We start from the raw sequence: 14,137 nt of genomic DNA on the forward strand, positions 1-14,137 counted from the left end.
GCAAGAGATAAGTGAAAAAGCTCAAAAAGAAGTTAACTTCAGTCATGTTCCCTTTAAAAATCAGAGGACATGATTTCCCTTTTCATTCCACAGATTCCAACGTACTGCAGAGTTAGTTACAAGCTCAGAAGCTGGGAAACCCACAAAGGGATTTTGCTTTTGACTGAAGTGAAAACAAAAATCTAGAATGGAAACTATGATAAATCATCTAGCTGAAACAGAGCTTTATATTCATAACATATAAAGGAGATTCATCAGCCACAGAGAACAGGGGAAACAAAGGCAGACCAATTCAAATATTTTGTGGTTTTAAGTCCACAGTATAAGCTGCATTTTAAAACTGGTATTTCATTTATAAATAATAGCTCTTTTAGCAGGGAACACCGAGAGGTATTCAATTAAATGGTAGGTCCACTTTCAAGAATTTGACACACTCCTAGTTACATAGTCCTCTCTGAAGGAAATACAAAAGCTTCCAAATCTTAATAGCATCAGTGGAGTTATTGGACGAGGTTGGCCCTATAGCAGACATGGGCTATCACTCAAGAGGCTTTTTAGAAAGAGAATAAAAATCTCCAAACAGGGGGAAACTGCAAAAATTAGCTGAACATATAATTTAAGCCATCTAGCCCAGTATTATCTTTTGACAAGCAGTAACTTCCATGGTCTCAGATTTCTTTCCCAGCACTTGTTACTTGAGATCCTTTGAAATTGGAAATGTCAGAGAATAAAACCTATGAACTTCTGCATGCAAACCACATACTCCAGCACCATGCGCCACCCCCCAAAATTCAAATGGTACAATAATCCAATCCCTCTAGGATTTGAATACAGGACCTCTCACACTCTGAATGAGAATTTGAATTTTCTAGTACTCATACATATACATGATTGAATGAATAATTCTGCATTTTGATCCTGGACATTCACAATTAAAATGCCCACAGCAGAACCACAAGTTCCACTCTTTCTGAACCATGGTAATACAAAGGAAAACAAAATAATCTTCTGCTTTTAGAAGTTAAAACATAAGGTATGCTTACTCTGTAGCTGAAGGTAAGTTGTCTGACCCTGCAATTCCCATAGGGTCATCCTTAAACTTTTCACTTGGGAGCTGTGGTGGCAAGAAATTCGCATCCTTTTTCTTTGGAACCTTGTAATACTTCCACGTAGAATCTGCATCTTCTTCTTCCAAGTTCACTGCTGCACCAACATACATTGTGGGCTCTATAACTTCTGGGAATTGAGCTGGGAAAGTCTGAGACAATCCCTCTATCCTGTCTTCCATTGTTTTTGAAGGAACTAAAGGATCTGGAGTTGGCATCTGATAGAAATGCTGGCTCTGGGGAGTGGAAGGAGTTTTAGTTGCCCCTTCATCAGCAACATCACACGGGTGAGGACTAAGGGGAGGCGGCTGGGGAGAATTTGCCATTTCAGTGCCATGCATCTGAGGAGTCTTTGCTACATCATTAGTTCTGAGATTTGAAAACCTCACTTGGTTATCGGACGTGGTAATCACAAGCCTCTGATTGGCCGAGTCCGCCTCCATGGCAATGTCATCAGTGATGGAAACACGATGGTGAAATGGGGTCAAAGGACGTTTCTGGGGCTTATCTCCTTTCTCTTGCTTCTCATTTGCCTTGTGCTTTGGAGCTGCTTGCTGTTGCTGGCCCACAGGAGGCACTGGCCCCTGCTGAATTGCAAGTCTTGGCTTGAGACTTTTGTACCTAAAGAGGAGCAGGAGAGAGAATTGGGGTGGGAATCATCTGTATAGTTAACTGCCAGTAGCATTTCGCATTTCGGCAACCATTACAGAAAAGTGAATTCAGCTAAATATGTTGATATGCAGGCGTAACACTTGTCCATGATTACTATACTGCTTTGTGGTTTAGCTCAGTGAGTTAAGCCTTACCCTTGCAGCTTATGAACATGGAGACACCAACTAGTCACCTTAGTAGCAGAAAGCATGAAGAGGCGGCAAAACTGCCTTAACCACAGTTTTCTCAGTGCGCACGTGATGCTTACCCACAGTCAGCGGAAGTCACTGTTTGCAAACCCACTTCCAACTGTGGCTTCCCATCCTGATTTCCATCAGTCCTTAACTGTGGTTTAGGCGTTCAGATGCAATGCTTAATAATGGTTAAGCATTATGTTGCCACAAGGGAACACATTCCTCCTACAACTATTGGCAAATGCATATGGCTTAATGAAGCATTTACAACCAAGTAAAAAGAGAGGACAGAGAAGGAGGCAGGATAACATATCAAGATGTTGCTGCTGTTCCACCTAGACCAGGCATAGGCAAACTTGGCCCTCCAGATGTTTTGGGACTACAATTCCCATCATCCCTGACCACTGGTCCTGTTAGCTACCAGTAGGGATGATGGGAGTTGTAGTCCCAAAACATCTGGAGGGCCATGTTTGCCTATGCCTGACCTAGACTGTCCCCTGGCCCACCTATTACCAACTGCCCTCAGGGAAAGTCCCGAAAGAAGGAAAGACAAGCAGGCAGAGAAAACACCAGCTACCTATGCTTGCTCTAGCTGGGCTAGATTTCCTTTGTTTTAAGCATATGGCTTTTAATGTATCCATTGCATTTTATCTAAGGACTTGCCATCAAAAAGCAGGCTACAAATCCACTAAATCAGTCGTCTTCCACTCTTTCAGATCCAGGACCCACCTTTAATCTAAATCTGCATTTGGAGAACAATTTCTTTCTATCTTTTCACCATATATTTGTATGGTGGTTGTGCCTCATCTTAGTTCAAAACCCTGTTAGTGGATCCCAGATCACCAGTTAAAGACCAATGCACTAAATAAAATAAAGTTCCAAAGAGCCTATACACCCAGTCTGTTAGCTTACCATATTGACCAACATGTTACCTTCTTACTGTTTTATAATTTTTATAAAACGGATCCTGAAAGATTCCTGCATAGTTTTACATACTAGAACTGAATGTTCTGCAAACTTTACCTTGAGCAAGTGCAATTTGTCCTCTGCGTGGCTTCAACAAACTCCCAAAATGACATTTTGTCAACTGTCTCATCTTCACACACGCCATTTGATGTAGCAGAATACTTCCTCCTGCATTGCATTTGGGAGAGAAATTCTTTTAAGTAAACTGATGAAAATTGTAGAGAAAACATGAATCTGTGGTGGATCATATAATTACTGAATCTATACACTTTCCTGGTTCACCTGTGGCTAGAAAGAATCATATCTGGACCAGCTGGATTTTTCTCTCTTTGAAGCTGATGTTGTACCACCAATGACTAACAGGTATGTGTTTTGCCAGGCAGTAAAATACCTTGCAAGTTAGTACCTTTTGTGAATTTACAACAACGTGTGTGTGTGTGTGTGTGTGTGTGTGTGTGCGCGTGTGTGTGTGTACACATACACAGATGAAAATTTTCAGGTAAATGCAGATAACATTTACCATATCGATCCAATGTAGTACTGCTACAATTGAGAGGGCTATTTCTATAGTTTCAGTTTTTAATGTTGACACTAGCTAATTAGGAAAAAGTGTGACAATGAGGGGGACTTCATAGCTATCTATAAAATTATGATTCACGTGAAGTCCCCCCCCCCATATAAGTCTCACACAATGTCAACAAATGAGGTTGACTGGCAGCTGGTTCAGGATTTACAAAAAAGAAAGAAAAAAGAAGCAGCTTTTCACACTATGCATAACGAACTTAAGAAATTCAGTGCCACAAGTTGTGTGGCAATACCCACAACTTTGTGCAATATTAGATTAGCACAAAGGGGGTAGGGCCTATCAACAACTGTTAGCCCACAGCAGCTAAATGGGGTCTCCCACATTGAAAGGCAATCTGCTTCTGACTTCTAGATAAAGAGGGGCAACCGCTACCATAAGACCTTCCTTGTGCGTACCCCAAAGCATCTGGTGGCCAATGAAGGAAATCAAAATGCTGGTCCAAATTCCAGCAGGGGAATGGCTGAATGCAGCTTAACTGTACCACCCAGAACTAGGAATCTCAACAGAGAAATGGCTCCTTCCACAGGTCCCCACACCATGTGTGCAGCTTTGCTGCTGCTCCAGATACAAAAACAGCCTTCATTACAGGCCATTATCTCCCTCCCTCCCTTTCCCAAGACCCTGCCAGTTCTCATTAAAGAGTGATTTATTTGCCCACTAAATACACCCTGTTATCTGCTTGGTATTCGATGTTGACTTTTGTATATTGTTTTGTCTTTGTTTGTTGCTCAAGCTTTAATAAAAATAGCTTTGAAAAATAAAATAAAATAAAAACCTAAATACACCACCTGTTCTGGCTTTCCTATTGCTCCCACTTGCTGCCTAGTCTTCCCAATCTAACTCCCAAGCTAGGACACAGAGTCCAATTCCAGCAGACTAATCTGGCAGCATGGAGGAAAAAAAGCAAGGAAGTATTCTTGCTTAGTGCCTTGATCAAATATTATTCCTAAAAATGCTGGAATAAATTAATTTATACAGAGTGTGCCTGCTATTTGGAGAAGGAAATTGAGGAGATAGGCTGGGCAAAGATACCGGTAGATTCAGGGTAAAAGATTAGTTGCCTGGACAGAGAGTTGCCCAGGGCCTAAGTAGTTTATTACTAGTGAGTAGCAAGTTGACACATTTTCTTCCAGGATAGAAGGGTAAAGGAAGTATAGGTTGGGGAACATACATTAGTTCCTCTGGGATGGGAGGTGGCACTTTCTTGGGTCATAGCCAAGGGAGAGATGGGAAGGGAGAGAAAGCTGGCCAATACAGCAATCGATAAAAGTGTTTTACACATCCTCATCCATCTCCTTTACATGCCTCTGATGTCTTCAGACTTGGGTGAGCAACAAATTAAAAACACTAAAATGTACCAAGCAATTAAGGAACATGTGCAGCTTTGGATGAACTCATTTGAAAGCAACTGTGTTCCACTTTTAAGTACAGATTTTACAATGCCTCCATATGCACATGAAAACCTCATACATACTTGGTCAGCGCTCTGTTCATATTGCATTCTTGCCAGACTCTGTCAACCACTTGATTGGCCAGCTTCCGAGGGATTTTGCCCCCATGGTGACTAATGCTTTCGGAGCTGAATATGTCAGAAATAGAAGGGAGCTTCACCCACTTCTGGGCTGAACGAGTATCAACTGAAGAGAAAGAGGGAAGGCAACACAAGAGTTAACTAGACTTTTCGACTTTATCCATCCTATCTGCTTAAACAACCCCCCCCCACACACACACACACACAAAAACCCACAGTTTTTATTGCAGGGACAAAAAATCAGAGCGCAAAAGCAGAGGCAGCATTTGTAGGCACCAAAGTTGTTTTTTTAAAAAAAATAAACAACAACATTGTCTTCCTCTGAATTACTACTCTGGGACATAGCTGATAAAAAGGCACTAAAAGTGTCACATTAAATTACGCTTTGTCTGTTTCTCATATACAAATTACAGAGCATTACACAAATTATGGTCAAGTTATTTGTTTGTTTGTATACCACTATTTCATTCATCCCCTTCATGGATCACTGCCTTGTCATGGCGAAGGGGCTTGAATAACTCCAAGAAGCTATGAGCTATGCCATGCAAGGCCACCCAAGATGGACAGATCATAGTGGAGAGTTTAGACTAAATGTGATCCACCTGGAGAAGGAACTGGCAAACCACTCCAGTATTTCCCCAAGAAAACTCCATGGACATAAAAAAGGAGAAGCTTTAAGAAGAAAGTGAGAGTTTCCAAGGCATGCTCGGGTTCATGGGGTCACGGAGAGTCAAACATGACTAAGAGGACTAAACAACAGTTTCATTCATCTCTCTCTCTCTCTCTCAGCGTTCTTTGGCAATAAAAACATAAAACCATGCAATATAGTTAAAACTACAAAAATTATTTAAGATACCAAACAAACACAAGTTTCAAAGTATGGAACAAAAGTGAAAAGCAGTGCTATTACAAGGATCGTGGCAATGGTGGTGTTTATGGAACTTTCTGCATCTTGAGAAGTTGTGGAATTTGGTTAATGAGCAATATTTTAATAAAAGATGTTAGCCCTTGTGGTTGTGAGGTGATACCAAGTGTGTGCAATTGCCTTTACCCTCTAGCATACAAAGAAAAGTCGCTGAATCCTGCATCACTGACTTGTTTGGTTTTTTTTCTCCAGTACTGTTTCTCCCCTCATTAAATCCTTGCTTAGTATTCAATCACCAAGGCTTGGAGAAAACACTACCAACCAAGTGATAGTTGAGGTTATTGTGGGAACATGGAACAACACAGTTATGAAAGGACAAAAGTAAGAGACGGTAACGTGGTTCTATCCAGTTTTGAAGCCTGCACACCCACTGTGGATGGTCAAACCTTACAGACACTTGTGCTCAGAAGTCTGTAGTTTTTATCATGACATATTGCATGGAGTGCAATCTCATCTATCTCTCCCATAGATTCCTGCTTTCTACTCTCCAATTTACCGTGTAAAACCTCATCAAAGCACTAGGGACTGAGAATGGACAGCAGCATGCACTCAGAAGGTATACTTTGGATTTCATTGTCCAAGGGTATGGGTCTGAAAGCACATGAGGCCACCACCTTGCTCAAGATGAGCAGATCTGTGTCTAGTCAGTGCCTTGGGAATCACATCAACTCCTCCTTTGGTTCCATAATGGAAGAAAGACAGGATATAAACATTGAAAAATAATCATGGCATTGACCATTACTTTATGTCAGGGGTCAGCAAACTTTTTCAGCAGGGGGCCGGCCACTGTTCCTCAGACCTTGTGGGGGGCCGGACTATATTTTGAAGGGGGGGAAATGAGCGAATTCCTATGCCCCACAAATAACCCAGAGATGCATTTTAAATAAAAGGACACATTCTACTCATGTAAAAACACCAGGCAGGTCCCACAAATAAACCAGAGGTGCGTTTTAAATAAAAGGACTCATTCTACTCATGTAAAAATATGCTGATTCCCAGACCGTCTGCGGGCCAGATTGAGAAGGTCGACTGGGCCAGATCCGGCCCCTAGTTTGCCTACCCATGCTTTATGTCATGCTGATGAGAGGCCATTTGGGCAGGGAGAACAGTCAAAACAGTATCTCCGCTTTGTAGATTTTAAGTATGATAAAGCTGGTGGAAGTGGAAGGAGTTTTACTATACCTGTTTGAACCTCTTCTGGGGACGTAGGCGGAGTCAGAGTGACCGAGGACATGGCGGGATCTCTTGTGGAAGCAGGCACTTGATGGACACCCAAGCAGTTGCTTGACCCAGCAGTGCTAGGAACAGGAATGTCTGTCTGAGGAACTAAAACAAAGCATGCTGGGTAGACCATCCGTACACCAGCTAAAAAAAAAAAATAAACAGAAAAAGTTTATTACGCAGTCCAACCCAGGCACAAAGTACACCACTACCCACTGTAACACAAACTGCTTTTTAAGACTTGCTCTGACAGGCAGACAATTTGAATTCTCCACCCTCATTTTATCCTCACATGTGAGAGAGGTTGGATTGAATGGCCACAGCTGGATCATCATCAACCAATGAGTTTCCTGGCAGAGAAAAGGTCTTCCCACTACACAAGTGGTTTACATCATGACAGATCCTCTCATCAAGGAAACCCAGAAGTAGCTTCTCTGAAAGGCAGCTGCAGGAGAGAGATTGGAGTATATTCTTGGTTCAAGAACGAAAGAAGGGCCAAACAAGCCTGGAGAGTGAACTAACTGTACTTGGAACATGACCCAGAATTTTTGGAAATGTGCAGTTTTTTACATCACATATGGGGGGCTCCTTAGCAAAGTTTGAAAGCCACCATGCTCCACTACACTAAGCAGTATCAATTTCAGCAACTGCTTATTAATAATAATATATGATGCAGTAAGTAACTGTTTACAAGAGGGTCAACATTCCTAAAGAGGCAAATCTGTCAGGGAGTGTTAGCAGTGGATGTGGCCAGAGCCAAGAATGGGAAGGAACATCCCATTCCCCCCCCCCCAAACACACACCTCTGCAACTGCCTTCATTTTCTGCCACCTCCTTGTCTACCTCCTCACCCCAAAGACTTCAATGGGCAGACTTGGGAGTAAGGGTGGGAGGAGAGGAGAGAACAGATTGCTCTTGGCCAATATCTGAACCAAGAACCTGCATAAGGCTTTTGAAATTAGGTTGAGAGCCTCATGAAAATTAGGTTGGGGTACAAGTGGCCCACCCCTGGTTTACAACAAGCTGCAGTAAAACTGTTTAATATAACCTGAAAATTGCCAACATCCACCCTTTCACAGACATCCCAATGAATGACTCAGAAAATTACTAGCATCTCCACTAAGCCCTGTAACACATGGCTTACGGTTCTCTTCAACTATGAAATCTGAAACTATTTCCGCTGTTGCATATAAATCCTTGATGGCCCCAATCATTTTGCCCATGCCTCAATTATTCTTCTGCCCAGTGCTGGGCTAAAAGCATGTTACTTGTCAGTGATGCAATATAATTTATCTACCTTTTCTTTTCCTCCACTAAAAGCAGTAAGACTCCTTGTCATCTTCCTCATAAATCCTACTCTAGTTTGTCTTATAATAGTGCCACTCTTCTCAGTGAAAATGCTTTAAATTTCAATCCATCCTAGCACCATTCTTCTTCTTTTTTAAGTTAAATAACGACATACGCTTCATTGTGACTTGTAATTCCTCTGACACTCTTAAAGCAAATTGAATTCTCAATTGTTTTCACTCTAGGAGGTCAGTTTTGTAAATTTTGGTAACTAACCTTAATGCTAAAAGAAGCACAATTTCTTATGACTGCTTACAATATTTCCCTTTCCTTCATCTAAGAACCTCAAGATAGTATACATGGTTCTCATCCATCATTTTATCCTTGTAATGACATTGTGAAGTTTATCAGGCTAAGTGATATAGTGACTAGCACAATGGGCGACTGCTATGCAAGAGGACTTGGGTAGCCAATGTATTATAGCCCTGTAGGACTCCCAACTCCCACCAGCCCCATGGCCATTGGTCAGAGATTATAGAAACTTTGGCGGGCACCAAATATATAGGGGTGTGGGTGTATGAATGACACACCTACCTTCCTCTAAGCCTTCCTTCCCCTTTGCATTACCAACCATAAACTACAGTATTTCCTTTGTTTTAAAATGTTCCATGATCAGATCTGTCTGACATCTTGTGCCCCCACTACAATCCATGCTCCTGGTGTTTGTTGTTTTTACATGTTCTTTCCCTCCATTTGCTTTAGTTTACCTTGATATTCTATGTAATAACTTGTTTTAATGTTCAGTTTTTCAGCAAGGCTTTTGAATCCTTTTAACCTCACAATTATGTCAAACAAACTATACTAGTTCCCATTTGAAGAAAAAACTAGTGGGATATCAGAACTATGACAATTGTTTATTAGGCATTACTGTTGTGCCTAGCTCTTGCTTAGAAGGAAGAGACAAAAGCACCAATTTTAACTATAGCAGCAAGACCTTTTTTAAAACAGGCAATTAACAGCTCCTAAATTGGTGCTCTCCTGTCCCATTCCTGATAAGGATAGCCCAACAGCAATATTTTTACTAACACTGCAACTCTTATAGAATTATTTAGTTGATTTAAAGACATAATTTTTTTAAACAAGACAACAGCCCAATTTTTTTACATTTCCAACCCCAAGTGTTTGTTCCAATTTACACAAAGGTGACCAATAAGAATTTTTTTTGGGGGGGGGGATTGTTACTACTAAATCCACACTACATATGAACTAAGTAAGTTTTCAAAAGTGAAGACCATCTTGACTGTCTGGTGACATGACATTTCATCAGAGAGCAGAGAGCTGCATTGGGCACTTCAAAAATAGTAATTAAATAAAGTGATTTCATTTGTTGGAGGCAGGTAGGGAACTTGTGACCCTCCAGGTGTTGCTGGACTAGACTACTCATCACCAATGGCTATGCTGGCTGAGGCTGATGGGAGCTGGGAATCCAACAGTATCTGGAGGGCTACAGTCCCTCCCACCACTGGTTTAGGGATTTAAAAAGCTTTCGTACCAACAAGGACTTCCACAGCAGCGAGAGAGTCATCTTCCCAATCCATTTCTTCTTGCTTTTCCTCCAATCCCTCCTTCAGGTTGGATGTGATAGGATAGAACTGTTTCCATTCCCCAATCAGTTTTTTCGTAGCTGAATCAGACAACTTGAACGACTGTCCAGTGAGTGTACCATTTAATCCAAAGGGACTTAGAATAACTACAAATACAAAGAAAAAGGACATTCATCATTCACCAGCACCACCCCAAAAAGATCTGCAATATATACCCAAAGGCTGTTGGTGTGTCAAGAGGCTAAGCTTCCATGTGCAGTAAATTTGCAAGGGAAGTTAAATCTTTTCAAGGATTCCACTACGAAATCTATTTTGTTGGATGGCTTGCCAAAGCCTGGATACCATCACTGCCCCCATGAAGGGCTGCAAGAGTCTTATTTGAGATCAGTTTCAGTGGCTAAAGTTAAGCAGCTATTAGAGGCTTTAGGGTGAACATTCCAGTTCAGAATATTTACAAGAATCATTACCAAAGCCTGCAAGGCAGGGCAGAATAAAAAATAGCCAATGTAATTAGTCAATAGCATGGGATGCCATGGATAGCTCCAACCCACCCTCGCTGATTTAATTCAAGGGCAATTCAAGGACACATTCCAGCCAGGCAAAAACACTCAAGAAGGCTATGAAGCAGGACTAGTAGGGGTGTGGCCTTGAGCAAATTCCAGGGGCCAGATTCACCCACACACCTGGGTCTGAGGTTCCCCAGCACTGTTCTATGCTCATTTTTCTTTGGGAATCTCCAACTAAGACTAAAAGCTGAATATTGTTTAGTATTAAGGGAACTTCCACTATCTTTCCTTTCTATTTTTTCTAAAAATGTTTATAAAACACTATTAATAGAGAATATCAGAATGGTTTACAACAATTACAGTGGTGCCTCGCTAGACGAAAATAATTCGTTCTGCGAGTATCTTCGTCTAGCGATGTTTTCGTCTAGCGAAGCACCAATGCAAGTAGCGGTTTTCGCGACAAAAAAACAAAACATTTTTTCGTCTTGCGGGGCAGCCTTCTGCTAGCGAATGCCTTTCGAGGCATTCGTCTAGCGAGGCATTCGTCTAGCGGGGCACCCACTGTATATATAATGCAGTGTGTGTGTGTGTGTATAAAGTTAAAACCAGAAATCAGCTAACTTTTATGGAAAGGTGTAGGCATATTTGCCTGCATAGGACAGAAAGAATGTAAGTTTTCAGCAGGTGTTTAAAAGTTCGAACAGACGGTTCCTGCTCAATCCCCATTGGCAGAGTATTCCATAATACTGGGCTGATAACACTAAAGGCTTCGTTTTTTTAATGACATAGGAGGCTATTCAGGCATATTACAAGAAAAGAGTGGGCAAAAATCTTGTGCTTTTTTGCTTCCTTCCCCCTTCTCCTGCACACAGAGTTTAAGGCTTTCCATCCTGGTTTGTAGTAAGTATAAACCATTGTTTCCTGGGAAACAAGGAATGTCAATCATCTTCAGACTACAGCTTGAAATCACAATTTGTGAACAAACCAGTTTGCACAAATCATTTTTCAGGGTTTGGAAAGAATGGCAAGGGAGCAGGAGGCTTCTAATCTCAACACACAGTTCAGCATTATTCATAGCCTCTTAACTCTGACAAAGTTTGAAATCTTCACTTAAAAGCACTGTTTTAAATCTCAGAAACAAAATTCTGTGCTTTAATTAGCAGGGTAGTCTGTGCTCTACTGTGCTGCACGGCAGCAAGGAGCCATCCTCACCTGACGATCTCAGGACAAGGACTTATTGTCCCTCATTAAAATGTATGTGTACTGAAACAGGGTGAGTTATGTAAGAATCAGTGTACCATAACAGCAGATAGAAATTCATCCAAACGTCTGACATAGAAACGCATTGTAAGAGATCAGCAGTAGGGAACAATTTTCTCTAATACAGGAGAGATGAACGGATTATTATTTTTTAAATAAACACCAGTCACATCTACTGAAACCTAGATCGCAAGCTGCTACCTACAGGTTAGGCTGCAATTATTTTCTTTTCTTTTTTAATAATAGGGAAAACCTGGTAACAGGAGAAGGATGATCTCTAAAAGCATCATAAACTGGTCTATGTTAGGAAAGTTACCCTTCAACAGTTGGCAGCAGCCGACAGACAGCTGAAAAACTGCTGAACATGAGTGGTTTTTTTTAAAACTTGCATGTAGAGGAACCAGTCAAAAAATAAGTTCAGGGTCATTCCAGGAATAAAACATATGAGATCCATTTACTGCCATCAAGAAGTTTTGGGTTTTAGTGCAACATATAGGCATCAACACTCAAGAATCTTGACACATCCTTAACAAGAATAGCTTATTAGGTTACATTACAGGAAGCTCCAGTGCCATTTCACACATTGCTAAGAGGCAAACACAGGCAAGACCATCAGGTGTACATCCCAAAAGCTATAACCAATCAGTGTTTCTTGTGCAATACATATTTGCTGCAACTGACATTAATTTACTATGTGAAATGACACATAGATTAAAAACCACATTTTGCCTATTGTTTACAGCAGCCTCCCCCAACCTCATGCCTTCCTGATGTTCTGGACTAAAACTCTCATCCTCTCAGATATGTGGCCATGCTGGTTGGAACTGATGGGAGTTGGAATCTAAAACATCTAGAGGGGACCAGGTTAGGGAATACTGAATTGAAGATTCTCATCTTTTGTTGCAAGTTCAAAATGGATATTTGAAGACAACAAATTCCTGACAAAGCCAAATATTCAGAATAACTAATAAAAAAGAAAACTAAAATCCAGGAGAGAATCTGCAAACTTATTAAGACATTTTCATCAGTCTTGTGATTAACCTCTACTCCCTCTTGCTACAAAGTCTTCATTTGATAACAGAAAACAGTCTGCCCAAAAAGGACACAATCAATCTGTCAGGGAAAGAGGGACTACTCGGGAGGAGACGGGAGAGAGAGAGAGGAGCAAGCTAGAGCTGGGAGGGAAGATAGCGATTCCTCCAGGGAAGGGGGGTCACTGGGCTATAGAGAACAGCCACCCATAATCTCCACAGATTCATCTTCCTCCTCCAGCCCCCATCAGGAAATGTCTCCGGAAGAGAGGGAGATGCCAGGGCTAGGGATGACAGAGCAGAGACCCAGCACCGTCAGTCACAGACAGGAAGATGAGCTGAGGGGGGGTAGGAGGAGACGGAGACGTCATTTTAGGGTGCCGAGCCGTTGGTTGTGTTGGCGGGCACGCAAAAGCCCGCCACTCCGAGAAACTGAAAATGACTGAGCGGTCTTGGCTGCAGAGACTCTGTAATTCCATTATGGACAATAAATAGTTTTAGCTTACCTAAAGGCTTGTTGTTACTCATGAGCAACATCCAAGGGAAAGAGTAAATCCCTGACACAATCTTTGGAGTCAACAAAAGAAACCTACCTTGAAAAGGGCTGTTAGACTGCTGGGCCAAGGTGAGATGTTCTTCACTAACAAAGTACACAGGTTGGTGCTGGTTGATTTCCACGCTGGTACAAACATTGCTGTCCCCGTGCAAGAAGAAAGTGAAGGAGCAGGACAAATGTTCGCTAAGAAAGAAGCAGAAGGAAATCAAGGTGATTAGTCCAAGCAGGCATCTCAAGAAAATAAAAAGCGCAATATTTCTTTATGAACTGCCTAAGTAAGTTCTCTGTGCAGCTTACAGTAAGTAAGAAAAAGACATAAACCTTAACACATAAATACAATATAAAAAGAAGCCCTTGTTCACATCACTGAGGTTAAAATAAAGATATAAAAATTGAGAGGCCCTTCAGAAGATTTTAATGTAGAAAAGAAAGGATTTTTTTTGGGGGGGGAATACACTCCCAACTCAAAATGGGGGAACTATCTTTATTTTTGTCCTGCCCTAAGCAAGTGGTCAGGAATCCCTTGGTCAAACCAGTATCATCAGCATTCCACACCATACACATCACGTGATTAGCAAGATCACATCTTTTGATACAGACCAAAGATGAAGAACCTATTGTTATCCAGCTGTTGTTGGCCTACAGCTCCCATCATCCCTAGCCACTGTTCACACCAGTTGGGGTTGCTGATTGCTGGAGTCCAACAACATCTG

The 14,137-nt window shown here is 41.5% G+C and overlaps 1 protein-coding gene across 1 annotated transcript in view; it reads right to left on the minus strand.

Annotated features, from left to right (window-relative positions):
- Positions 1-14,137, minus strand: part of MED13 (mediator complex subunit 13) — a 99,438-nt gene that overhangs the window by 29,699 nt on the left and 55,602 nt on the right. Inside the window, exons 4-9 of the mRNA XM_033172462.1 lie at positions 13,462-13,607; positions 10,020-10,217; positions 7,142-7,324; positions 4,978-5,140; positions 2,975-3,085; positions 1,044-1,727 (exon numbers count right to left, since the gene is read on the minus strand). Of these exons, the coding sequence (XP_033028353.1) occupies positions 1,044-1,727; positions 2,975-3,085; positions 4,978-5,140; positions 7,142-7,324; positions 10,020-10,217; positions 13,462-13,607 (1,485 nt within the window). The remainder of the gene's footprint in view (positions 1-1,043; positions 1,728-2,974; positions 3,086-4,977; positions 5,141-7,141; positions 7,325-10,019; positions 10,218-13,461; positions 13,608-14,137) is intronic.

This window comes from Lacerta agilis, chromosome 15 (genome assembly GCF_009819535.1).
Source record: "Lacerta agilis isolate rLacAgi1 chromosome 15, rLacAgi1.pri, whole genome shotgun sequence".
Classification (NCBI taxonomy): domain Eukaryota; kingdom Metazoa; phylum Chordata; class Lepidosauria; order Squamata; family Lacertidae; genus Lacerta; species Lacerta agilis.